This window comes from Jaculus jaculus, chromosome 5 (assembly GCF_020740685.1).
Source record: "Jaculus jaculus isolate mJacJac1 chromosome 5, mJacJac1.mat.Y.cur, whole genome shotgun sequence".
Classification (NCBI taxonomy): domain Eukaryota; kingdom Metazoa; phylum Chordata; class Mammalia; order Rodentia; family Dipodidae; genus Jaculus; species Jaculus jaculus.
Window position 1 is genome coordinate 140,031,837 of NC_059106.1, and position 27,971 is coordinate 140,059,807.

At 37.8% G+C, this 27,971-nt stretch overlaps 1 protein-coding gene across 20 annotated transcripts in view; it reads left to right on the plus strand.

Moving 5' to 3' along the window:
• Positions 1-27,971, plus strand: part of Dlg1 (discs large MAGUK scaffold protein 1) — a 202,905-nt gene that overhangs the window by 164,905 nt on the left and 10,029 nt on the right. For 12 of the 20 annotated variants that reach the window (XM_045151324.1, XM_045151322.1, XM_045151325.1 and 9 more), the window contains 6 exons: positions 6,346-6,387; positions 7,443-7,478; positions 9,784-9,834; positions 10,667-10,768; positions 20,498-20,670; positions 26,958-27,067. In XM_045151324.1, the coding sequence (XP_045007259.1) occupies positions 6,346-6,387; positions 7,443-7,478; positions 9,784-9,834; positions 10,667-10,768; positions 20,498-20,670; positions 26,958-27,067 (514 nt within the window). The remainder of the gene's footprint in view (positions 1-6,345; positions 6,388-7,442; positions 7,479-9,783; positions 9,835-10,666; positions 10,769-20,497; positions 20,671-26,957; positions 27,068-27,971) is intronic. The other 8 variants (XM_045151327.1, XM_045151328.1, XM_004654353.2 and 5 more) reach the window with 1 other exon arrangement.

Consider the following 27,971-nt stretch of genomic DNA (forward strand, 5'->3'; position numbering starts at 1 on the left):
CCCCAAGCCAATGAGAGATACCAGTCTCAAAGAAAAGGTAAATGGAGCCTGAGAACAACATCACCCAAAGTTGTTGTCTAGTCTCCACATGCACATACATGCATGCACATCCCCCCCCCACACACACAATGAAAGTAAACAGAATAAAAGATTGCTTGAATTGGAACTCTCTGCTTCATTTCAAATGAATTGAAAGGATCTATTCACTTGGCAACTTACATTCACATCAAGGCTTTATTCTGAAAATGTTGAGGAAACAAAATAGCAATAAAATTCTAAAACTGAATGTGATGGAAGTTATCACATAAACTAGACTAGATAAAGCAACTGTCAGGGTGCTCATTATACAGGAGAAAACACTGTGAAGAAGAAGTTGAGGGTATTATTTATTCCCTCATTTTGTTGTAAAGAATACAGGGAATAAAAATAAACTAAGCAAAATCCCATGAGATGTTTTAATACAAATAAATAGGACATAAAGGAAATTTAACTCAATAAAAAATATGTAGAGTGTTCAAATGTGAAATCAGGACATACAATTTAGAAAAGATTTCTGCATATCTAAAATACATAGCATTGCCATTTTCACAATTTCCAATTTTGTAATGCACCTCAAAAACTTAACTAGTTCTGTGGTTTTCTCGTTTTATATCTCTCCCCATTCTGAAGTCTTATTTAAGCAGTGTTGTTTATAGCTCTTAAATGTCAAAACCAAACTTATTTTCATTTGTGTTACAAATAAGGTATAAAGTAGTCATGTTGCTTGGGATTGATAAAATAGTATTAGAGAGAATAAAGAGGAAAAAACATGTTTTAAGTAGAAAGAGGAAATTTAGTTAGATTTTGAATGCTTACATTCATGGACATCTTAAGCAGAGGGGGAGGAGAGAAGAAAACTAGATTTTTTTTTTTTCTGTGTTAGAAACTCAGTCTGGGGTCTTATGTTCTTATCAAACACTCTTATTACTAAGCTAAATCCCCAGCCTCGAAACTTGAAGACCATATTTGTATTCATGTGTAAATTACATTATAAGTTATACTATACATTCCTAATTGATCATTAAGAAACAATCTGTCCACCAGGAAACTGAATAAAGAATAAGACAAGGGTTAGCTTTCTACTAATGTAACGCATACCTAAGACAATCAGCTTAGAAAGATAAAAGTGTTCGTGTTGACTCACAGTTTTGGAGATTCTACCCCATGACCTAGTGGCCCTATTCAAAGAGTCTAGGGTCTTGCCAGGCATGGTGGTGCACGCCTTTAATCCCAGCAGTCGGGAGGCAGAGGTAGGAGGATCGCCATGAGTTCAAGGCCACCCTGAGACTCTATAGTGAATTCCAAGTCAGCCTGAGCTAGAGTAAGACCCTACCTCAAAAAACAAACAAAAAAACAAACAAAAAAAAGTTTAGGGTCTCACTGTCAACCTCCAAAATCAAACCCCAATGGCCTAAGGCTGCCCATTAGCCCCACCTCTCAAGGTTTCTGTCACATTCCACCAGTACCAACCAAATTTTAATTGTATTACTTATTATATAATCAGAGGTAATTTTTAAATATATGGGAACTAGGCCTAGGGAGATGGCTCAGCAGTTCAAGGCACTTGGGCATAAAACCTTTTTGCCCAGGTGGAAATCCCCAGCACCTTATATAAAGTTGAACAGAAAGCCAGGCGTGGTGGTGCATGCCTTTAATCCCAACACGTGTGAGACAGAGTTAGGAGGATTGCCAAGAGTTCGAGGCCACCCTGAGACTCCATAGTGAATTCCAGGTCAGCTTGGGCTAGAGTGAGACCCTACCTCGAAAAGAAAATAAAAAAGGATGGACAGGCATTGGATTGCAGCAACTAGAGACACTGACACACATGCAAATAAGTAATTTTAAAGAATGTATACATATATGCCAGGAATGATGGGTAGTGTATACCTGTAATTGCAGCACTTGGAGGTTAGAGGCAGGAGGATCATGAGTTCAAAGTGAACCTCAGACACATAGCAACTTAGACACCAGCCTGGGCTACATGATGTCCTGTCTCAAAAAAAAAAAAAAAAAACCCACAGAAATAAATACATAGAAACATAGATAGTAGAGAGAGATAGTATATGGAAGTATATTTGTATGTTACATACAGATACAGTATTTTGTAAAACATACTTTGACATAGCTACATTCTGGTATTTCTTGGGATCCTGGAACCAACCCTCCTAGGATACCTAGGAAGCACTATGTTGCCAAAGATTTTTCCAGAATACTTTTGCCAATTTGCTTATCCCATGTAGGTGATTTCCAAATGCTTCATATCCTTGTCTATGCTTGCCATGTCTGTTTTTTTGTTTTTCTTGTTGTTGTTGTTTTGGTTTTTTGAGGTAGGGTCTCACTCTCTAGCCCAGACTGACCTGGAATTCACTATGTAATCTCAGGATGGCCTCAAACTCGAGGCGATCCTCCTACCTCTGCCCCCTGAGTGATGGGATTAAAGGTGTGCGTTACCACACCCGGGTTATGTCTGGTTTTTTGTTACGTTGTTTTATTTCAGCTATTCTGGTATATGATTGAAATACCCTTTCTTGGGGCTGTGGAGATGGCTCAGTGGATAAGAGCACTTGCCTTACCCACATGAAGACCTGGGTTTGATCCCCAGCACTCATGTAAAAATGGCCTGTAACCCCAACACTGAGGAGGACAGAAACAGGAGGATCACTGGAGCTTGAAAAACAGACAGCACCAGGTGCAGTGAGAGAGACTGTCTTAAGAAAGTAAGGCAGAACAATAAAGGAAGACACATGTGCATATGGGGTATGCACAACAGAAAAAGAAAAGGCATTTTTTGCCATTTTGTTTATATTTTTTAATATTCTGATATATTTATTTGTGAGCAGAGAGAGAGTATGTGTGTACCAGGTCTCTTGCCACTGCAAACAAACTCTAGATGCATGTGTCACTTTGTGCATCTGGCTTTATGTGGGTACTGGAGAATTGAACCCCAGGTCAGCAAGGCTTTTATAAACAAGCACCTTTAACTGCTGAGCTATCTCTCCAGCCTTTCTTTATCATTTTTGTTTCCCTGATAAATCCATTAGTTTATTAGTTGTTTGAATATCTTCTTTAGTAAACTGTATTCAAGAATGTTTTATTTTTACTTTTTTTGTTGTTGTTTTGTTTTTTTGAGGTAGGGTTTCACTCTAGCTCAGGCTCTCCTGGAATTCACTATGTAGTCTCAGGGTGGCCTCGAACTCACAGTGAACCTCCTACGTCTGCCTCCTGAGTGCTGGGATTAAAGGCATGCGCCACCACGCCCAGCTATTTTTACTTTTATTTCTCTTTTGGCAGTGCTAGGAATTGAACCCAGGGATCACACAGATGCTAAGCAAGTACTTTACCACCAGGCTACATACCCATCCATCCCTGTCCCCAGCAGATTGGGTGCTTCACCTGTGTAGTTAGTTCCCAAGCACTAGAGATGAGGATCCCATTCTAAGGCCCATACTTTGAATAGCAAGGTTTTGTTACAGACGAGCTAAGTACAAAATGTGTGAACATGTGGTTTCTGTAGTGTAGTGGTTATCACATTCGCCTCACGAAATGTGTGAAGGAACTTGTCAGATTTGATTAGTATATATATATTTGGCAGTCTTCAGGAGGTCAGAATGAGCCAAGGAAATAAGAGAAAATAATGTTAACTTTTTATTATATAATGTGTCAGATATGTTGAATAGTAGAGTAGTAAAAGTAACCCTACAAGTATAATCATTTGCCTGGCTTCTGTAATTATCAGCTCAACATTAACCAGTTTTGCTTCTTCTCATACTCCTACTTACTCTCCTCCTGCCTCTATCCCATTGCAATAGTGAAGTTTTCTTTGTTTTACAAATGAGAAATTGAAGAATGTAATGCCAATTCTAAAATAGATTTTTTTAAATAAAATAGATTTAATATTTTAATGTGGCATTATTTGAGAAATGGATATTAAGGTAGAAGGCATGTAAATGAAGGCATTTAGAATTATGGATGTTTTGTGAAAAACAGTTTAAAGCAAATTAAAGTACCTTATTGAGTGGATAAGTTATAAGTTACCAATTAAATTGAATATTGCATATAATTTTATTTTATTTTTAATTTTTTTTATCTATTAGAGAGACAGGCAGACAGAGAGAGGGTATGCCAGGGCCTCTAGGCACCACAAACGAACTCCAGATGCATGCACCACCTTGTGCATCTGCTTACGTGGGATTTGGGGACCCAAACCTGGGTCCTTAGGCTTTGCAGGCAAGTGCCTTAACCATCAAGCCATCTGTCCAGCCCTTTTTTAAATTTTTTATTATTTATTTACATGTGTGTGCAGGCACATCAGGATCTCTTGACACTACCAAGGAACACCAGCTGATTGCATCACTTTTTGCATCTGGCTTTACATGGGTGGCTGAGGAAACAAATCCTAAACAAGCAGGCTTTACAAACAAGTACCCTTAACCACTGAGCAATCACCCAGACCCATTCACAGTAATTTTAAATGATTGTTTTAAAGTTCATTGGTACCATGAAAAAATTGAGTCCTTGTTTTATTAAAATGTATATGAGCCAGGCATGTTAGTGCACACCTTTAATCCTAGCACTTAGGAGGCAGAGGTAGCAGGATTGCCATGAGTTCAAAGCCACCCAGATACTACATAATGAATTTCAGATCAGCCTGAACTAGAGTGAGACCCTACCTTGAAAAACAAAACAACAAAAAAAAATGTATATGAAGGTTTGAATAACAGATATTTTCACTGAAATAGTAATTCAAGAACTTTTATTTTATTTTATGTATTTGACAGAGAAAGAGGGAGAGAGAGAGAATGGGCACGCCAGGGCCTCCAGCCACTGCAAATGAACTCCAGATGTGTGCACCCCCTTGTTCATCTGGCTAACATGGGTCCTGGAGAATTGAACCTGGGTCCTTCGGCTTTGCAGGCAAATGCATTAACCGCTAAGCCATCCCTCCAGCCCAAGAACTTTAAAAAAAAATCTTGTCTGCCATTCTCTATGCTTTTCAGTAGTGCTATTTGATTTAAGTGCCTCAGGGGCTATTATGATATATATCCTCAAACTTGCCCCTAGAATACTTTATTTCTTTCTGTACCATTAGAAATACACATTTTTCGCTCTCATTAAAGGGTTTTGGAAGTTTTCCATATTTTTATATAACGATACTTTTGTACATACTTATTTTAGTTAATAGCCCCGCCTCTCCCTATCTTTTTGCCTCTTTCTCCCCTTGTACCCTTTTTTTTTTTTTGTGAGGGGGGAGGGATTTTGGGGTAGGGTCTCACTAGGCTGACCTGAATTCACTAAGTAGTCTCAGGCTGACCTTGAACTCATGGCAGTCCTCCTACCCCTGCCTCCCAATTGTTGGGACTAAAGACATGCATCACCACACCTGCCTCACTTGTACCCTTCTAACCAAGTTTGCCCCTTTATATTTTCATATCACTGTGTTCTATTACCCTCCTTACCTCTCTTCCTTAAAGCCTCTTTATCCCTTCTTATAGTCTCCTTTCTAGCTTACTGACCTCTACCCCTACTCATTCCCACATACACACATAAAAATGAGTGGCAAGGATCCACATATGAGAAATACCATGCAGTATTTGTCTTTTTAATACTGGATTACCTCACTTATCATATATTTTCCAATTCAAGGAAGATATTTATTAGAAGGTTATATTTACATATGTAACCATGTTTGAGGAGAGGCCAGACAGTTTTTGACTATTGCCTAATTCTAATTTTAGTTTTTTTGTTTGCTTTGCAAAGCAGCTACAGTCAGTTTGTGACATTGGATTTGTGTTTCCTACAATGCTCTGAATGATTACAAAAAATGGATTTTCATTTCTCTTGAGGAATGAGACTTAAAAATAAAAGATCTACTTTTAAATTACAAAGGCATCTTTTTTATTAAAGTGGCTATCTTGTCTCCTCTGCTGGTCATTGCTAACTCATAAGCAAAGTGATGCCAAATATATTTTCCCATTTTGGATCTTATGCCTACATCTGGACTAATGTAAGATTACTTTGCTCTTGTGTCATTTGGCTGGCTTTTAGGCTGTACATTTGGTCTATAGACTGTGTTGTACAACGTGAGGCACTGCCCTTTACTGCAGGTACTTTCCCTTGCTAACTCGTGTTGTATTTATTTGAAGAAACTAAGCTCTTCGTAGAAAATCTAAAATGCTTTATAAAAATTCCTCGGCTATAGATGTCGTTTATATGTTAACATTTGTAATATCACCTTGTTTTATTTTGATAATTTGCTTTTACCAGATTTTTAAATTTAAAATTATTTTCATTTTCTTTGAATTACAGAACATGTAACTTCTAATGCCAGCGATAGTGAAAGCAGCTACCGTAAGTGTTTTGAGTGACTTATTGTTTTGTACTATGAAGTAGTAAATATCCTTGGATGGCTTTCCCCCACCCTTCATGACTAGCTCTGAAAACTGGAAGTCATATACTCAGTATTTTAAAATCAAGAAAAGGTAAGAAAAATTAATACACTTGAAAAATTAGATCTTGCTATAGACTGAGCATGCTGAAATATAAAAGTATTTAGGTAACAACATGGCAATAAAAGGTTTAGATTTTGGAACATTTCTGATTTAAAATTTTAGGTTAGGGGATGCTTAACTATCAGTGTCTATGTAAATATTTTAAATACCAAAAAAAAAAAAAAAAAACACTCTTAAGATCTGAAATATTGCTCATCCCAAGATTTTTTTTTTCCAAATATTTTAGATAAGGGAATCTTGGATATATAGAGAAGTTAACTTCCAAGGTTTTAATGAATACTGAAATCCATTTTTGTGCATAGAGCACATACATATAATGTATCTCCTTTATAAGAAGTGACTAAGTTAGGTATGGCAGTACACACCTTTAATCTGAGCACTTAGGAGACTAAGGTAGGAGGATCACCATGAGTTTGAGTCCAGTCTGGGCTAGTGGGAGACCCTATCTTGAAAAGAAAAAAAACAAACCCTCCCCTAAAGGGGAAATAACCTGATAGCAGAATAAACTTCTATGTGTAGATTTTGCCTAATAATTTTTATTTTTGATAAGAGCACTAAAGTATTATGTAGTATATATAGTTTTATTTCCTGTCTTACTCTGTGTTTCTAGTAGTTGTCTGAGTCAAGTCATAGTTTATTCCTACCCGTTGGCAGGTATAAGAAGTGAAGAGGGAAAGTTTTTTTAACCATTGTTCAAAAGCAATATTGTTTCTGTCTTGGTGTCTTATATATTTTTAGTATTGTTAAATAAAAATTAACAAAGAATTGTTAAGTACAAGGAAAGTTCTAAACAGATTGGGGCCTGGGAGGAGGGGAGAGTGTATGAATATCAGTTATAGTTCCTTAATTTAAATTGCTTTTCTAACTTTTCTTTTACTGCTTTCTAAATGAAAGTAATCTTGATTACAGATGAGTATGGCTGTTCAAAAGGTCAATCCTGTTTGTATTGGTCCCCAATATTGTTTCATGATGACAATATATACTTTTTACTCCTCATTTATTTGGTTGTCTATTTTCTTTACAAAAGGGTTAATTTGAAGGGAGGGTTGGGAATATGGTTTCTTGCATTTTATCATTTTCTAAACTTATAACCAGAATCCACTATAGAGTAGTTGAGTAGTTTTCTAGACTGAAAAGAGGTAATGAAAGTATATACTGTCTCTTTCACCACTTGCATGAATTAAAGTGTGGAGTATTGAATTGCATGATTTTGATAAGAAAATCATTTTATAGTCAGTAACTTAAAAAGCACCTTGTGCAATGTATCTTAAAACATTTGTAGTAAAATTAAAAAAAACAAACACATTTAAAGCAGTAAAGGATAGTTAACATTAGTATTATGAGCTTACAAGGCCTGTAGCTCCATACGTATATATATCAACTGATGAAAAGTTAACAATAAAATTGTTACAGAATCTTGATACAGAGAGCAATATCTTCACATACATTACCCAATTTCTTTTGGTTTCTTTAAATGAATAATTGATTCTAGTTTGTTTAATATGTATATACTTAAGAAATCCTAGAAATTTTAATTGTTTGTTTCCATTATGTGTACATATAATTAGTAGTCTTTTATTTAGAATATTTCCAAAGCTTTATACATTTCATTTAAACGTCAGAAGATTTTAACATCTAACAGCATGTTGATTTTATATGATTCATTTTGTTGAAATATTAGAAAATTTAGTTTATTTAAGCTTTCTTTAAACTTTACTTTAAAGGGTATTATTTTAAAGTTAGATTATCAAATGGAATATTCAGTGAAATTGCAAGAATAACTGTACGTTTGTATTTATTGTTTTCAATTATAAGGTTAGTTGTAATTATTTAAAAGATAAAACATAGCCAAATTTTATATTTGGAGAAAAATAGCTCTTCATGTAATTTATTGGCCTTTTTTCTTTTTTTCCCCTGAAGTAGTCCAGACTGACCTGGAATTCACTCTGGTCCCAGGCTTTGAACTCACAGTAACCCTCTGACTCCTTGAGTGCTGGGATAAAAGACATGCGCCACCATGCCTGGCTTTTTGGACCCCCCCCCCCGCCCTTTTTAAAACATATATCTATCTTTTATTTATTTACTTGAGAGAGATAGAGAATGGGCACACCAGGGCCTTCAGCCATTGCACTTGAACTCCAGACACATGAGCCCCCTTGTGCATTTGGCTTTATGTGGGTCCTAGAGAATGAAACCTTGGTCCTTTGGCTTTGCAGGCAAGCACCTGAACTGCTAAGCCATCTTCCCTGCTCTGTCTTTTATTTATTTATTTGAGAGAGAAAGAAGGAAAGGAAGAGAGAATGGGGTAGGCCAGGACCTCTAGCCACTGCAAACGAACTACAGACGCATGCTCCACCTTGTGCATTTGGCTTACATGTGTTCTGCGGAATCAAACCTAGGTCCTTAGACATCACAGGCAAGTGCCTTAACCACCAAGCCATCTCTCAGCCCCTTTTGTTTTTGGGTTTTGTTGTTTTGTTTTGTTTTTGTGGTAGGGTCTCACTCTAGCCGAGGCTGACCTGGAATTCACTATGTAATCAGGCTGGCCTTGAACTCACAGTGATCCTCCGACCTTGGTCCCTTGAGTGCTGTGATTAAAGGTGTGTACCACCATGCCTAGCTTCATTTTTTCTTTATTTGTTTTTGAGACAAGAACTCATTACATGCTTCAGACTGGCATCAAACTGGCAATCCTCCTGTCTCGGCCTCTAAAGTACTGGGATTATGGGCATGCACTCCCACATCCAACCGTGACACATTTAATAGTAAATGTTCAGCATTACTAAATGAAAATTTTATTGTTTATAAGGATGGGAGAGAAAGTTGTGTTATTGTGATTATTCACTGTTGCTTATTTTTTGTGGTGCTGGGAGTCAAACCTAAGGCCCTGTACCTCCCAAGCAAGCAGTCGATCAATAAGTTATATCCTCAGCAATAAAGATTTTAATAGATTTGATTATCTGTAGATAAACAGAATAACAAAGATATTGAATAAATAGTACATTAATGTTTTCTGTTTATCAACTTTATGGCTTAATATTTTGCCCTTTTCTACTTGATCTTGCCACTAACAATTTATGACAAAGTATGTTTTCCCTTATCTTGACTGTGTTCTCAGAAAATACCTGGTACTTTGTATGTAAATAAAGAATTAGATTAGTTTCAGGGGAGATTGCTATTAGATTAACATCACTTATCTTTACATTCTTTTAACTTTGCTTTAACTTTCTAATAGGTGGACAAGAAGAATATGTCTTATCGTATGAGCCAGTGAATCAACAAGAAGGTTTGTGAAGCCTGATTTACAATCTTATTGAAAAGTATAATTCTTAATTTGGAAAGCAGACCTATCTGATAATCAAAAAATATATAATAGAACTAAGTCATCTTATATTGTTGGTTTATGTTGATCTTTCATTTCCTAAACTACTTCTTTCTACCACTTATAGTAGTACTATTGGCTGGTTAATACTAGTATTTTATTTCCTAAGGTACCTCTTGCCAGCACTTACAGTAGCACTGCCATCCTTGTGATAACCCTTCTAAAAAATCTTAGAGGCACCTTTGAACTTCCATCAAGTCTTTCACCCCCTTACACTAGGCAGGTTGTAGGCCCTATTTACTTGGTTTCTATTATTACTTTCTTCTTATGAGCTCCTATTCATTTCTCCAACCAAAGTAATTGTTCTGATTCTCAACTTCTGATTCTCTCCCTTCCTCTGAATGACTCTTTACAAGGAATGTATATGTTCATCAGGTCATCTTTCCAGATTACTACTGTAATTATATCATTTCCTATTGCAATTTCTTTTTTTCACTCTGCTATTTTCTTAAATTTCCAGTTCATTACCCATCAGTAAAATACAGTACTTTGTGTTCTCATTTATAATGTAATCTTAGCAATGTCTAGAATCTTGTGCTAAGATGGTAAATTTAACTTGATTGGCTTCTAAAAATAGTGGTCAAGTTGAAGATCTTAGTAAAGGTTTAAAACAGCAAATTGTGTTGTTGCTGTAGTATAGAAAAAGAATAAGAAAGGGATCCTTTGTAACAATTCAGGGTATTTTTTGTTCTCTGGTGAAATGGAACAAAATAATATTTATTACATGTTTTTATAGTTAATTATACTCGACCAGTTATCATATTGGGACCTATGAAAGACAGGATAAATGATGACTTGATCTCAGAATTTCCCGACAAATTTGGATCCTGTGTACCTCGTGAGTAATCCAAATTAAAACTTTTATTTTCTTAACATTTTCAATGATAAGTGGTAAAAGTAAGTATAGCCATTTTATTTTTTTAATGTTTATTGACACCCTCCATACATATAGACAATATCCCATGATCATAATCTCCTCCTATAACTCTCTTGTCTCCCCCTCCTCAATCCCTCTTTTACTGAATCTCTTCTATTTTCTAACTAATCTCTTCCATTTTAATGTCTTCATTGTTTCCCTATTATGCCTGTCTTGGGTAGGTAGCATCAGCCACTGTGAGTTCATGAATATCAAGGCCACTTTGTATATGGAAGACAGCTTTGTAAGCAGTCCTCCCTTTCCTTTGCTCTTATATTCTTTCTGCCACCTCTTCTGCAAGGATCCCTGGGCCTTGGAGGGTGTGATAGAGATGTCACAGTGCTGACCTGTCCAATGTCACTTCTGTCACAGAACTTTCATGCCTCCCCAGTTGTCAACACAATCAGAAAACAGAAGCTTTTCTAACCAAAACTGAAAGTAGCATTAATGTATGGGTCAAAACATAACTATTTATAGGACAGTTTGGTGGTTATAATTTATTCATTTAGCCAGACAACAGTAATAATTTCCCCTTCTAGGGCTTAATGACCCCAGCCATAGGCTTTTGATTAGTTTTTCAGTACCAAACATAATTCTCTGTCTTGGAACAGGCCTCAAATCCAATCAGAGCACTTGGTTTCCCCATAACAGACATGCCATCCTAGCACAAGTTGGTATATTTGCCCTGCTAGCCAGCCATAAAACTTTCAGAGTCCACTACTAGTTAAGACCATTGATGATTTTTCTCCCCCAAAAGGCTGCATAGGTCTTTCCAGCATCCTGAGAGCTAGTTAACAGGAAGGAGGCTTCTGGCTCAACATCAGCTTGATGACTTAGTGACCTACAGCCCACGCATGTGTCCAGCATTAGATTTTACTTTCTTGTTCTGGTAAGAGCCTTGGCAGTAGCCTGTAATTTGGGGGGACCACCAAGGATCTCCCTGACCAAAAACTCATTGGAAGATATACCACCCTTGGCACTGGAATTTTCTTGTAACAATCTATGACTTCGGAGCACAGCATTATCACCACCACAGCATACTTATGCCCAAATTCTCTTTTTAGCATTTATTTTATTTAGCAAAGAAGTGGGTTACCGTATGACTTACTTGTAACAGCTTTAATTTTGATGAACTCTTCTCTCTCCTCACCCCTCCCCAACACCAAGTAGACCATTCCATACTTGGTGTTCTGCCCTTGGCTTACATATCTACTACACAGTTCCCCAGAGAACATGCAGTATTTGACTTTATGAGCCTGGGTTACCTTACTCAATATAATCTTTTCCAGATCCATGCATTTCCCTCAAATTTCATAATTTCATTTTCTTTACAGCTGAATGAAACTCCATTGTGTAAATATAGCACATTTTCATTATCCACTCATCAGTTTATGGTTATCTAGGCAGGTTCCATTTCCTAGCTATTGTGAATAAACCTGGATGAGCAAGTATCTCTATAGTAATGAGTAGAAACTTTAGGGAGTATATGCCAAGGAGAGGTATAGATGGATCATATGCTGAATCTATTTTTAGCTATTTCAGAAACCTCCACACTGATTTCCAGATAACTGTACCATTTTATATGCCCACCAGTAATGGAAAAGAGTTCCTCCAGGAACCTGTGGGTTCCTGGGTTCATGCTCTGGGACTGGCCATGGTCCCCTGAAGATGCCCAGGCAATTGGGGTGGGTGAGCATGCAAAAGTAAAAGACTTTCAGGAGGAGTTTTCGGTGTGAACAGCTCTCTCAGTTTATTGTCAGGGAAAATGGTTATATAAGCATCTGAGGGTGGGGAGAGAACCCTAAGGGGGTTAGACGTACCAAGTTCATTTCTGATGCCTAATTAGCATATGGGGACATTCATTCTAGGCAGTAGTGGGGGGGGGGAGTAGGTCAGGTGTTCCAGGGTTTGAGGATGGGTTGTGTGAAGGCTGATAAGGAGTTTCCTAGGCAACTGAACAAAGGTTACAGGGCTATGGGCAAAGCCTAAGTTCGGGTGTGCCAGGCTTGGAAAGGGAGTGGCTTTCCATAGCTTGGGGGTCCTTAAGCCATGCCTGGCAGCTCAGGCCCCTCTCCTGAAGGCTCCAGCCAGTGCCTGGCAGTGCCTGACACTCACCAGCATTTATTGTCATTTTATTGTTTGCCATTTATTGATAGCCATTCTGACAGGACTGAGATGTAACCTCAAAGTAGTGCTAATTTGAGGCTGGAGAGATAGCTTAGAGGTTAAAGCACTTGCCTACAAACCTAAGGACCCAGGTTTGATTCCCCAAGGTTTGATTCCCCAGGACCCACATAAGCAAGATGCATAAGGAGGCACATGCATCTGGAGTTAATTTGCAGTGGCTGGAGAACCTGGCATGCCCATTCTTTCTCTCCATCTCTCAAATAAAGAAAATATATAAACAATATTGTTAATTTGCATTTTCTTAATGGCTAAGTATGTAGAACATGTTTTTAGATAGTTATTGGCCATTTATATTTCTTATTTTGAGAACTCTATTTAGTTCTGTAGAGTACTTTTTTATTGGGTTGTTTGCATTCTTTTTGAGAGACAGAGAAAATGAATATGGGAATAGTGGCCTCCTGCCAATGCAGATGAACTCCAGATGCATACACCACTTTATGCACCTGGCTTTATGTGGATACTAGGGAATCAAACTTGGGCCGTCAGGATTTGTAAGCTAGTGCCTTTAACCACTGAGCCATCACTTCAGCCCTGATTCCTTATTAATCTTTTTTGAGTTCTTTGTATATCCTAGATATTAATCCTCTTCAGATATAGATCTGGTAAAGATTGTCTGCCATTCTGTAGGTTTCCTCTTTGCTCAACTAAGTGTCTTGCTGTATAAATGCTTTTTAATTTCATGAGGTCTCATTAATTGATTAGTGCCCTTATTTTCTGACTGGAGTTCTATTCAGAAAGTCCTTGTCTATGCCTATATGTTCAAGTCTTTCCCCTACTTTTTCCTGTAGCAGTTTCAGGTCTGATGTTAAGGTCTGATCAATTTGGAGTAGATTCTTCTGCATGGAGAGAGATAATCCATTTTCATCGTTTTACATATAAGTGTCCACTTTTCCCAGCACCATGTGTTAAAGCAGCTATCTTTTCTCCAGTGAATATTTGCGGCATTTTTGTCAAAAACCAAGTGTCTGTAGTGGCCTGGTTTACATCTGGGACCTCTATTCTATTCCATTGGTCTATGTTGTCTGTTTTTGTGCCAGTACCATGTGTTGTTACTCTAGCTTTATAATAATATATCCTAAAACCAGGTAAGGTGATATCTCCAGCCTTACTCTTGTTGCTCTTCTCTCTTTCTTTTGGTCAGTCTCACTAAGGGTCTATCGATCTTGTTTATCTTTTCAAAGAACCAACTCTTGTTTCTGTTGATCTAATTTCTGCCCTGATCTTCATTGTTTCTTTTCATCTACTCATTGTTTGGTTTGGCTTGTTCTTTTTCCTAGGCCTTAAAGTATAGCATTAAGTTACTTATTTGTGAACTCTTTAATTTATTTTTTAATATTTTTATTTATTTATTAGAGAGGGAAAGAGGCAGGTAGAGAAAGAGAGAGAAAATGGGCATGCCAGGGTCCTCCAGCCACTGCAGTCAAAATCCAGACGCATGTGCCACCTTGTGCATCTGGCTTAATTAGGTCCTAGGGAATAGAATCTAGGTCCTTTGGCTTTGCAGGCAAGTGCCTTAGCCACTAAGCCATCTCTCCAGTCCTCTAATTTCTTAATATAGGCAATTAAAGCTATAAATTTTGTTCTTAGGACTACCTTCATTGTATCCTCATAGGTTTTGATAAGTTGTATTTTCATTATCATTTGATTCTATGAATCTTTTTAATTTACTTCTTGATTTCTTCAATAATACACTCATCCATCATTCAGTAATATATTGTTTAGCTTCCATGAGTTTGTGTGTGCCCTATAATCTTTCTTGCTGTTGATTTATAGTCTTATCCCATTGTGATCTGATAGAGTAAAAAAAGTTATTTCACTTTTCTTGTATTTGTTAAGATTTTCTTTGTGTCCTAATATATGATCTATTTTAGACATAGTTCTATGTGCTGCTAAAAATAATTGTATTCTGCAGCATTTGGGTGATATGTTCTGAAGATACCTATTAGGTACATTTGTTCTATGATTTCATTTAATTCATTGGCTTCTGTTGCCATCAGTTTCGTGTTGCTTAAGAGCAGCTTGTGGAAGGCAAGGGTTTATTTTGGCTTATGGACTCAAGGGGACGCTCCATGATGGCAGGGGGAAATGATAGCATGAGCAGAGGGTGGACATCACTTCCTGGCCAACATCAGGTAGACAACATCAGCATGAGAGTGTTCTAAACTCTGGCAAGGGGAAGCTTGCTGTAATACCATTAAGCCTGCTCCCAAACAATACACTGCCTCCTGGAGGCTCCAATTCCCAGACTGCCACCGGCTGGGGACCTAGCATTCAGAACACAAAATTTATAGGGGACACCTGAATCAAACCACTGTAGCTACTCTGTTTGGTTGGCTGGTTGGTTGATTGGTTGGTTAATTGGTTGATTTTGCTGGGCTGGCAAGTAAATTGATGAAAGTGAGATATTGAAGTCACCCAGTACTATTATGCTTGGGGTTGTCTCTGACTCTACATCCAATATTATTTGTTTAATAAAATTAGGTACACCCATGTTTGGTGTGTTTATGTTTAGAATTGCAATGTCCTCTTGTTAGATTGTTTCCTTAATCAATAGGAAGTCACCTTCTTTATCTCTCCTAACTAATGTGTATTTGAAGTCATTCCTGTCATATACTAGAACAGCAATACCTGCTGGTTTCCTAGGCCCATTTGCTTGAAATGCCATTTTCCATCTTTCTCCCTACGGTAGTGTCTGCCTTTTATGGAGAGATGAGTTTCTTGGAGACAGCAAACAGGAGATCCTGCCTTTAGTCCTGTCTGTGTCTTTTGGTGGGGGCATTGAGTTATTATTGAAAGGTATGTATGTAGTCCTACCATTCTTGATTTTGTAGTGCTTGGTGTTTTTCTATTACTCTCTTGCATTAACTATTATTCAAGCATGGTTTATTATTTCCTGTGGACTTCGTATATGCTTTTTCTTCTCTTCAGTTCAAAGAATTCCTTCAAGTATTTTTTGTAGCTGAAGAAGAGCTGGCTTAGTGGTTATACATTCTTTAACCTGTTTTTATCATGGAAATTTCTTTCTCCTTCAACTATAACAAATAGTTTTGCTAGATATAGTAGTCTGGCATTTGTTGTCTTTTGGGATTTGGAACACATTGTTTCAGGCTCTTCTGGCTTTTAAAGTTTGTGTTGAGTACTCTGCTGTTATCCTGATGGGTTTGCCTTTGCATGTGACTAGGTGTTTCTCTTTTAGTACTTTCAATATGTTTTCTTTAATTTTTGTGTTTAGTTGTTTAATTATAATATGATGAGGATAGGGTCTTTTCTGGTTTAGTCTGTTTGGTGTTTAAATGCCTCCTATAATTTAATTTGCACCTCTTTCCATATGTGGAAAATTTTTTCTTCTATGATTTTGTTGAAAATACTTGCTATGTGTTTAGGTTGAAATTCTTTTCCTCCTTGTAACCCTGAATTCTTAAGTTTGATCTTTTCACAGTGTCCCAAATGTCTTAAATTTCTATTCATACCTTCTCATTAGTTTGTCATTCTGTTTGTTGAAATGTTAAGTCTTGAACACCTTGTCTTCAAGCTCAGATAACCTGTTCTGTCCTTGATCCATTCTGTTGGTGAAATTCTCTAGAGTTTTTTATTTAACTTACAGCTTTTTTATTTCTTGTATTTCTGATTGGTATTTCTTCAGTATTTCTACTTCCTTACTTACATATCTTGTATTGACCTCCTAATTTTGTCAAGTTGACTTCTGTTTTCTCATTCAGTGGTTGGTTTTCTTCACTGATTTCATCAACTATATTTATAATTATTCTTTTGAATTCTCATTCTTGCACTTCATCCAATTCAGTCTCACTGAAGATCATTACTGTTGCATTTATAATGCTTAGAGGAATTATGTTGTCTTGAGTGTGTGTGTGTGTGTGTGTGTGTGTGTGTGTGTGTGTGTCTTATTGTATTGAGGGTTTTTTTCAAATGAAGTTATTTCAGTGCTTGGAGTTCCTAATTATTAGCTTTGTTCTTAGATGTGTAGATCAAAAGTTACATCTTCAGAATAGGAGCTCAAGGTGCCAGATATGCTTTTTTTTTTTTTTTTTTTTTTTTTTTTAACTTGAGAGCAACAGACACAGAGAGAAAGACAGATAGAGGGAGAGAGAGAGAATGGGCGCCCCAGGGCTTCCGGCCTCTGCAAACGAACTCCAGACGTGTGCGCCCCCTTGTGCATCTGGCTAACGTGGGACCTGGTGAACCGAGCCTCGAACTGGGGTCCTTAGGCTTCACAGGCAAGCGCTTAACCGCTAAGCCATCTCTGCAGCCCCAGATGTGCTTTTTATATTACTGCCATAGTAACAGCAGGAGTGACCTGAGGTGGTAGATAGGCCTGCTATGTAAATGTCCTAGTAGTGAATAAGCAACAGTATTCCTTTTGATTTTAGTGCTTGCTATTGGGTAAAAGAACAAGGCTGGTTTGAAGTATGCTAGGGTTTTTGTTACTTAGAAGTGGGAGCAGTGTAGTTAGCTAGTTTGAGGGCTGGTATTAACTTTGAAAAAGATGGAAGTGTCACAGGTATCTGGGAGATAAGTTGGGAGTTGTGTTAGTTTTCACAAATTTTGGAGGTTGTTGAGGCTATTGAAGGTTGTCATTGTGGAGAATGAAGAGTAGGGCATAAGAAGGTGAGACTGTGGAAAAGAGGTTGGAAGGAAAGGAAAGCAAACAAGCTATTTGTGGGGAAAGTACAGAGATCCCAGTAGTAGCCTGGATGGAGAAAAACTCAGAAAAAGCCTAAAATCAAACTGATAAATATACAGACACAAACAAACTGGCATAGAATTTACATTCATGGGTGGGGATTAAAATAGACAGACAAACTAACAAATCCAAAAGCACTAAGGTGAGCAGGCATTGTTGCTTATGCCCTTAATGTGATGAGTTAGGAGGCTGGGGCTCCTGGGCTGGAATGAGTTCCAGATCAGCCTGTACCAGAGTAAGACCCTCCCCTCTCTCCAGAAGAAAAAGCTAAAAAAAAAAAAGAACGATAAATTAAGAAATATCAAAAGTGAAAAAACTTCACATTTACATATAACTTATTCTAAAATGGCAAATACCAAGGTGCAGAAAGTCAAATAACTGCATGTTCTCTCATATGTGGATCCTAGCTTCAAATGTTTACATTTGTATATGAATTGAAGTAAAAGTTAGTAGTAGAAGCCAGGAATCTAGAAAGGAGCTATGAGGAAGGGAGGAGAGGGGAGGCCCTAAGGGGTGTTATTGTAAGTAGAGGGGCAGAATATTGGGGGTGGGATGATCTAAGTGGATGCAAGAGAAGAAGGAGAGAGAAGAGAGATCTTAAATCAAAATTTAAGATATTATGAATAAGCCATATGGAAACCTACTTCATTACTAGCCAGTAATATATATGTTTAAAAAGCGAGTGTATAGGCAGAAGTGTCCTGCAGAGGAGGTGGATAGTATTGTGCCCAGACACTTTAGATTGTTATTAGAAAAATTTCAGTGCCAGGGGTAAGATACCTTCCAGTAAGTTGTTATCCAAAGACCCCCGATGCTCCCAAAATAATGCAGGCTATTTGCAAAGCTCTTAGTTGCCCACCAGAACTATATGGTAAGACCCTGTTGCTTCCACATGCTTGGGCTGCAGGTCACTAAGAAATCAAACTGGAGCTGAGCCAGAAGCCTTCTCCCTGTTGTCTAGCTGTAACAATGCTGGAAAGACCTATGCATCACACTGCCTTTTGGGAAAGACATCAATGATGTTAACCAGCAGTGGTTCCTGAAAGCCTTATGGGCTAAATGTACCAGCTGGTGCAGTGGTGGCATGTCTCTTATGGGGGAAACCAGCTGCTCTCTGATTGAACTTGAGGCCCGTTCCACAGGAGGGAATTCATGTCTAACACTGAAAACAGTGAAAAGCCTATGGCTGGGGAGGTGATAGACCCTAGTAGGGAAACTCCTACAGCTGTCTGGCTAAATGCACACATATATTATGCTCACCAAACTGCCCTCTAATTACTTATGTGTAGGCCCATATGTTAATGCTACTCTTGGTTTTGGTTAGAGAAACTTGTCTTTACAGGTGGCAGTGACCATTGTGGTGACTCAAATCTCACCACATTGATAAGAAGAAGGGGCAGTGGAGTGTTCAGCACTAAGTAGGACATCTTTATCACACCCTTCAAGGCTCAGAGATCATTGTGGAAGGGAAACTAGTTGGGATGAAAGAAGGGAATTCAATTGGGGGGGGTGGATTTGGACGGCAGGGGATATTAGGAGATTATGATTATACTATACTGTCTATATGTATGAAAGTTGTCAACAGAAAGGTTTTTTTTTTAATAGTGAATATCTAACATATACTTTTGTCTTAGTGGGCTATGTTTTGAATTCTTCCCTTCCCTGCCATTCTTTTCTTTAGCCAGATATGGAAGTAGCAGTTAGCACTTCCAGTACAGTCCTGTATACCTGGCTTTGGAATATGTAATGCCCCACTGTAAAATAGCCCAGTTACCTCTTGAGGTGACTTTCTATCTCACCTACATTGAGTTCCCTTTTGTGTGCACTGTGGGCTCAGCTCAGCTGGTTAGGTCAGTCTGCTCTAAAAACCAGCTGTGCTGGCTGCTCTGTTTGTGTGTTGGTGTGTGTGGCAGGGAGGGATGGATTGGGTCTCCTGGTGACCTGAGATCTTCAGTGGTGCTCCTGGTGCTTGCATGTAGGGGGTGGGGGGAGATTGTAGAAAGCTGTTTGAAATTGTTCTGGAGCTCATCAGCTGGTCCTTGTTTTCTTCAGGCTTTTTGATTTGCAAGGGTAATGTGAATAGCTATAACCATTGTAATAGTTTATAGTTAATTGTTTTATCAATTATTCCTCTATCCTCGACATTATTTTCTTCATATTTAAAAGTTATATTAGCCAGGCGTGGTGGTGCACGCCTTTAATCCCAGCACTTGGGAGGCAGACATAGGAGGATCGCCGTGAGTTCGAGGCCACCCTGAGACTACATAGTGAATTCCAGGTCAGCCTGGGCTAGAGTGAAACCTTACCTCGAGGAAAAAAAAAAAAAAAGTTATATTAAGCCAGGTATGGAGGTGAACACCTTTAATCACAGCACTGAAGAAGCAGAGGTAGGAGGATCACCATAAGTTTGAGGCCAGTCTTGGAACTACAGAATGACCTTCAGGTCAGCCTGGAATAAAGTGAGATCCTGCCTGGAAGAAAAAAAAAAAAGTTAAAGTAGTTATGTTGTACTTGACAAACTAATGATTTTTAAAGCCAGGCATGGTGGCTCATGCCTTTAATCCCAGCACTCGGGAGGCAGACGTAGGAGAATCGCTCTAAGTTCAAGGCCAGCCTGAGTCTATAGAGTGAATTCCAGGTCAGCCTGTGCTAGACTGAGACCTGACCTTGGAAAACCAAAATAATAATAATGATTTAAGTAGAAGATGGATTTATTTTGTTTTTAAATATTAAACACTTCCCCAAGTTCTTTTCTATTAAAGATACAACTAGACCAAAACGAGATTATGAGGTAGATGGAAGAGATTATCATTTTGTCGCTTCAAGAGAACAGATGGAAAAAGATATCCAAGAGCATAAATTCATTGAAGCTGGGCAGTATAACAACCACCTGTATGGAACAAGTGTTCAGTCTGTGCGAGAAGTAGCAGAAAAGGTAAGCATCAGAGCAACCCCAGAGTGCAGCTTCTAAGCATGTGTGCTTTTGACATGTGTATGAAAACAATGTAAAGGAGACAACATTGCCTTGTGTTGCCAGGACAAAACACCAGAGCAAAAGCAGAAGATGGGAGGAAAATTTAGTTTGGCTTTCAGGCTCAAGGGGAAGTTTTAGCATGTCAGGGAAGGATGGTAGAGGAAAGGCTGGACGTCTTGTTTTGCCATAGCAGCCCTCACAAAGCAGCAAGAGTGGGCTGGAGAGATGACTTAACAACAGTAAGGCGCTTGCATACAAATCCTGCCAGTCCATGTTCAAGTCCGTGGTACCCATGGAAAGGCAGAAGCACAAGTGTAGAATATATCTGGAGTTCATTTGCACTGGCAAGAGGCCCTGGTGCACCCATCCTCCTCTCCTCCCTCCTTCTCTGTCCCTCCCTCTCTTTTCTTCTCACACAAATAAATAAGATAATTTAGAATTAAAAATAAGATGTGCATGGTTGTAATACATATATACTTCAGAACTATCTTATCTAGTGGTTTCCTTGACAAAAAAAAAAAAGGAGAAATAAAATGAAATAGAGCTTTAACTTTCTTAGAATGATGTTTCTTTTAAATTTTCTTTTAGAAGACAAATAATATTCACACTTCAAATTACTGATAAGCAGAAAAATAATTACCAAATCCCAGCAGACTATTTCTTAGGCAAACTTGGTAGAGAATAAAAACAGCCTACAGAAAATGAATGAATAGAAAAGAACAAACAGTAGGTCTGAACATAACCCAAAATCATTACCAGAAACAGGAAAACCACCCTAAGTTAACAAAATTACTGAAAGGGAATCCCCCTAGGTCATAGGAGGTCAGGCATGTAAATCACAGACTCAAGGAGGATCAGCTTGGGGAAAGTAAGGGAACATAAGGGAGAAGTACCTTACCATGAGACTTTGGGCATAAAACAGACAAAAATAGTAAAAAAAGAGTATAAACATCTAAATACATTCAGTAGAAAATGTTATGTCCTGATGATAGGGAATATGCTTGGTCAAATACCTCAGGAAGACTCACTAAAAGCATTATGTACAGTTCCAAAGAAGATGTCAAGATCAGGCTGGAGAGATGGCTCAGCAGTGAAAGGTGCTTACTGTAAAGCCTGCCTACTGGAGTAAGTTCCCCAGGACCCCTCATGTAAAAAGCACAAGGTGGTGTGTGCATCTGGAATTTGTTTGTAGTGGCAGCAGGTTCTGGGGCATGCATGCAGGCACACATGCTCTTTCTCTCAAATAAATGAACTTTTTCAAATTTTAGATTTCGGGTTTTCAGAATAAGGATACTTAACCTGTGAATAGTTTAGTAACTAAACAAGGCCAAATTCCAAGATTAGCATGGTAGTGTAGACCTATATTTCTAGTACTTGGAAGGATGAAGCAGGAGGATTACTGCAAGTTCACACTAATTTGGACTATATAGCAAGACCCCATCTCAAACAAACAAAATACCCAAATGCCTTATTGCAGATAATGTGGTATGCCTGAGAACCCATTAAATTTACCCTGTAAAATGAATTATAAAGCCTTTATACAATTATTATTATAATATGAAAGATGAAACTTACAACAATAAAATTAATCTATAGACACCAGAAGCTTTCAGATGAAGGAACTGGTTAATTATTATAACTGCTATCATACTGCAGACTGTAGAAGTTACATCTACAGTGCATGGTCAGTGCTTAGTTAAGTTGGTAAATGCACTAAATTGCTATATTTGGGCTGGGGAACTGGCTCAGCAGGTAAAAAGTGTTTGCCACACAAGCAGGAAAGCCTGAGTTCATGCCCCAGCACCCATGTAGAAAGCCAGGAAAACTACATATATATCTATCCCTAAAACGCACCCTAATAATGTGAAACTATATTTGTAAAAAGATTGTCTTTGCAACCTTGTTTATCAGTCATGAAAGATTGTAAAACACTAAATGCACACATGTAAGAAAATAATTGAAAAATCAGTAACTAATAATCATACAATAGAGACTTCTGCAAATAAAAATGTCTATGAACTGATTTGCAAAATAATCTATGGTGTGACTTTTAAAAGAAGCAATGAAAATACACATATTTACTCAGTTGTATAGAATTATAGGAAGGACTAATCACAACCTAATGAGATTGGTTACCTACAAAGAGAGAGTGGAAAAAGTAGGAAGTGGGAATGGAATAAATGGAATAGAAGATGTTGAGCTGACATTCCTTTGATAACATGTTTGTATGATTTTGATGTGTAAGACTTAACATTTGAATGTGAAAATAAATGGTGATAACTAATAATAACACATAGGATATAATGAGAACCCAAGTCAGGCATGGTAGCTCAAGCCTACAATCCCATCATTGGAAAGACTGCCTTAACAAAAAAAATCCAGAAGCTAATAATGGCATGAGCAAAATTAAAAATTTGATTATAGGTCTGGAGAGATGACTTAGTAGTTAAGGTACTTGCCTACAAAGCCAAAGTACCCAGGTTCATTTCCCAGCACCCACATAAAGTCAGATACACAAGGTGGCTCATGTATGTGGCGTTAGTTTGCAGTGGCTTGAGGCCCTGTCACACCTTTTCTTTTGCTTAAGTAAATAAATTTTTAAAAAAATTGATTAGAAACAATATATTTACATGCTTAAAGAGGATTGTTCCCTAAAATACTAATTACATGGGCAAAATAATAATTTTTAGTGTAGAAATTTCAAGCAGACAAAAGTTTAAATGTGAATAAAAATTAACATCATAAGCAATAGAAAAGGCTATCAAGCACCTTCTTAATATAAGGAACTGAGAAGGACATAGTATCGTAGCTTAAGTATTCCTTCCAGAAGTGTGTAGTCCATGATTCTATAAACTTACCTGCCATCTGATAGTGAAAAAGCAGGCTAAGGCAACCTTTGGTTTGTTCTAAAAAGTACATATTCTTTGATTATGAAAAATACCAAGCTCCAGCTGGGTGTGGTGGCACACACCTTTAAACCCAGCATCCAGGAGGCTGAGGCAGGAGGATCACTGTGAGTTCAAGGCCAGCCTGGGCTAAATCAAGACCCTACCTCAAAAATAAACAAACAAGATCCATCAGGACAGATACTGAAGAGCTGGGCTCAACTAAGGAGACCAAAGAGACCTTACAGCTGAATGCAATGTGTGGTCCTGGATTACAACCAGGACCAGGAACTTGAAAATATTTTATTTATTTATTTAATTTTATTCACTTATTTGGGAGACAGTGAGAGAGATAGAAAGAGGCAGATATATAGAGAATGGGTACACCAGAGCTTCCAACCACTGCAAACAAACTCCAGATGCATGTGCCCCCTTGTTCATCTGGCTTTATATGGGTACTGGGGAATCGAACCTGGGTCCTGTGGTAGTAAGGATTCATTAAGTGGCCAGTTAGAATTATGATTATATAATAAATGTAATAGATATTTGAAAGAAATACAGTTATATAAACATTATGTTTAACTTAGCCTGAAAATGTTATGTACATCTGAATAAAGTAAAACATCTTGGAATTTTTTTTGTCACTGTGACAGAATAGCTAAGAATGATAGGAAGAATTTATTTTGATTTGTGTTTTCAGTCCATAGTCATTTGGCTCTTCTGGACATATGTGTGGTGAGGCAGAATATCATGGTGGTTAAATGTCTGGTAGAGGAAAGCTGTTTATAGTGTGGCAGCCAGGAAGCAGAAAGAAAAGACTCCTGAACAAGATACCATTGAGAGGCAATGCCTCACTGGGCTACTTCTCCCAGCTCAATCCCACCTTCAGGTAGCACTTGAACTAACAACTGCATCAGTGAATGCAGATAGACTCTACCTGCAGTTCAACATATCTATAGATAACAATGTTAGAAGGTAGGATATTCCTGTAAGTTATCATGAGAAATACTAATATCATTTTAAAATATGTAATAGGTACATTATTTACTTTCTATACTTTTATAGTATTTTACAATACTAATTTTTTATATGTGCCTACTGAATTGAATTTTTCATTTATTGACATGGACTCAAGCCTTTATATTACAAGGTGCTTTATGAGAGAACCTGATTCAAAATATGCTGTAGTAAAGCCTTTTTTAAAAACAAATATTATTTGTGGTCTGGAGAGATAATTTAGTGGTTAAGGTGGCTGCCTACAAAGCCTAAGGACCCAGGTTTGATTCTCCAGGTCCCATGTAAGCCATATGTGTATGCATCTGGAGTTCGTTTGCAGTGGCTAGAGGCCCTGGCTTGCCCATCCTCATTCTTTCTCTCTCATTCTTTTTCTTTCCCTCTCTCTGTCTCAAATAAATAAATAAAAGTAAATCTTAAAAAAAAATAATAAAATAAAAAATATTACTTGTAAGCAGAAAGAGCCAAACAGAAAATGAGTATCCCAGGGCCTCTTGCCACTGTAAACAAATTCCAGGCACATGTGCCACTTTGTGCATCTGGCTTTACATGGATAATGGAGAATTGAACCCAGGCTGGCAGACTTTGCAAGCAGGCACCTTAAACTATTGAGGCATCTCCCCAGCCCCCAGATCTTTTTATTTCCTTAAATACTACCCTGTTTAACATGGAAATGGTCATCTGTGTTAAAATCCTAAATGACTTTTGTCATTGAATTTGTGATAAACTTGTCATTTAAGTCCAGAATTGAGCTTCAAATGGCAGTCTATAATAAAATATTCATTACTCCCTAATAAAATGAAGAATAGAAGGATATGATAGAGCTGGGCATGGTGGCGCATGCCTTTAATCCCAGCACTCGGAGGCAGAGGTAGGAGGATCGCCATGAGTTCAAGGCCACCCTGAGACTACATGGTGAATTCCAGGAGAGCCTGAGCTAGAGTGAAACCCTACCTCAAAAAACCAAAAAAAAAAAAAAAAAGAAGGATATGATAGAGTTGGTGAGGTATTCAAATTTGTTCAGCTTGGAAGATTTGCCACTATAAGATTTCTTTCACCCTCTGTTAGTCATATTTTATGGTTTTTTTTAAATGTACATGCCTGTACACATACATGTATGTGCATATGGAGGCCAGAGGATAGCCTAACCTTCATTTCTCAGATACCATCCACCTATTTGTTGCTGTTGTTGAGATAGGGTCTTTCTTGGCTGGAGCTTGCCAAGCAGGCTAGAATAGCTGGCTAGTGAGTCCTGGTAATCTGCCTGCGTGTCTCCCTAGCACCAGAATCATAGGTACACACCAAAACTAGCATTTTAAAATATATTTATTTGTCTAATGTGTGTGCATGCATGCCTTATGGATATACATATGCCAGTGTCTCTTGTTGCTGCAAATAAGTACCAAATGCACGTGCTACTTTTTGCATCTGGCTTTACTGAGGAATGGAACCCAGGCCAGCAGGCTTTGGCAGCAAGTGCCTTAACCATTCAGGAATCTCAGTTCCCAGCCCATGCTAACACTTGCTGTGGATTCAGGGTATCAAGCTCAGGTCCTCGTGCTTGACATGCATCTCCCCAGCCCAGTCGTGGTGTTCTATGAAATAATAGTTATAGAAAGATGGTCTTGGCCTGGAGATATGGCTTAGCAGTTAAGGCGCTTGCCTGCAAAGCTTAGATCTAAGTTTGACTCCCCAGAACCCACGTAAACCAGATGTGGTGACACACACACACCAAGGAGGTGAATGCATCTGGAGCTCGATTGCAGTGACTGAAGACCCTGACATGCCAGTTCTTTCTCTCTCTTGCTGTCTTTTTTTTTAAAAAAAGGAAGATGGTCTTTTGAATTAATGCCCTTTCTTGACAAAGTTAAATATAGAAACCCCACATTGGTCACCATTTTGAGAAACTGGAGGAGTATGAAAGCTAAGAACATGGGAACTGCTTTTGTCCCTTAAATGTTTTTTTGTTTGAAAATGGTAAATTATTCTTAATCATTATTTTAATTTTTACCTGAAAATGCTAATGAATGAGATTTGCCTAAAATGAACAAGATTCCAACTATATTGTAATCAGATTGTGCCTGTGGGAAATGTACCTGTTAGCTTGGAAAAGGGACTGGAGAGATGGCTTAGGGGTTAAGGCATTTGCCTACAAAGCCAAAGGACCCAGGCCCGATTTCCCAGGACCCACATAAGCCTGACACACAAGGTGGCACATGCATCTGGAGTTTCTTTGGAGTGGCTGGAGGCCCTGGCATGCCCATTCTTATATAAGATATTCTCAAACAAAAAAATAAATAGTTTGAAAAAGACTTGGTTCACTTTTTTTTTTCCTTCTTTTTGTTTTAGGGCAAGCACTGTATCCTTGATGTGTCTGGAAATGCCATAAAGAGATTACAGATTGCACAACTTTATCCAGTATCCATCTTTATTAAACCCAAGTCCATGGAAAATATCATGTAAGTATAAATGTCTTGGGTATCCTCTCAGTAAAAATTAGTGTTATTTACTTACCCTCCCTGCATTTCAACTATTTTATCTATAAAATGGAGAGAATGGTATATTTGTACCCATCTTAGAGGGAATTGTAGAAATTAGATAAGCACTACATGATAGTCATCATCACTGTTGTCACCATCATCACTATTTCTACAGTGGAAGGTGATGTATATTAGGACTTTTATAGTTAAAGAATTTGTCAGTGCAGCTTTAAGATAACCATTAAAAGAACAGAAGGATACATAGCCACCTAAATAGAGGACAAAAAAAAAAAATCAGAATCTAACACTTATGAGTGGAATTTCGTACATCTACCTTGTTAAGTTGTTTACAGTATCTTGTAAAGCTGAACATTCACATAATTTATGATTAACCTAGAACTCTGTACTCCATAGAAATGCTTGCTTGTGTTAATGAAATGCATGTATTTGCTAGCTGGCAGAAGTGCTATTCAAAACAGCCAAAAACCAGAAACTACCAAAATGTCCAACAGCAGTAGAAAATATAAATCATGACATACTCACAATGAAACATTCTACAGAAATAGAAAAAGACTATCTCCAAGTATATACAAAAATGTGGGAAAGTCTTAAAATTTGAATGGAAAATTCCATACTAAAAGTATGCATGCCCCATAGTTCTCCATTTAATCATTACTTGGAGGAACCAAATAGAACTTACACTTTAGGAATGGACTGTTGGATAGAATAAGTTATGGAATGTTAATGATATTATAAAGTTTGACCTAAATACTAGGTACACAGTTACGGACTAGGTTTTTGAGAACTCTTCAGTACTCTCCCATAGTTTAAGAGAGAGAAAGAGAGAGAGCTGGGAACATAGCACAGTTGGTATACTGCTAGT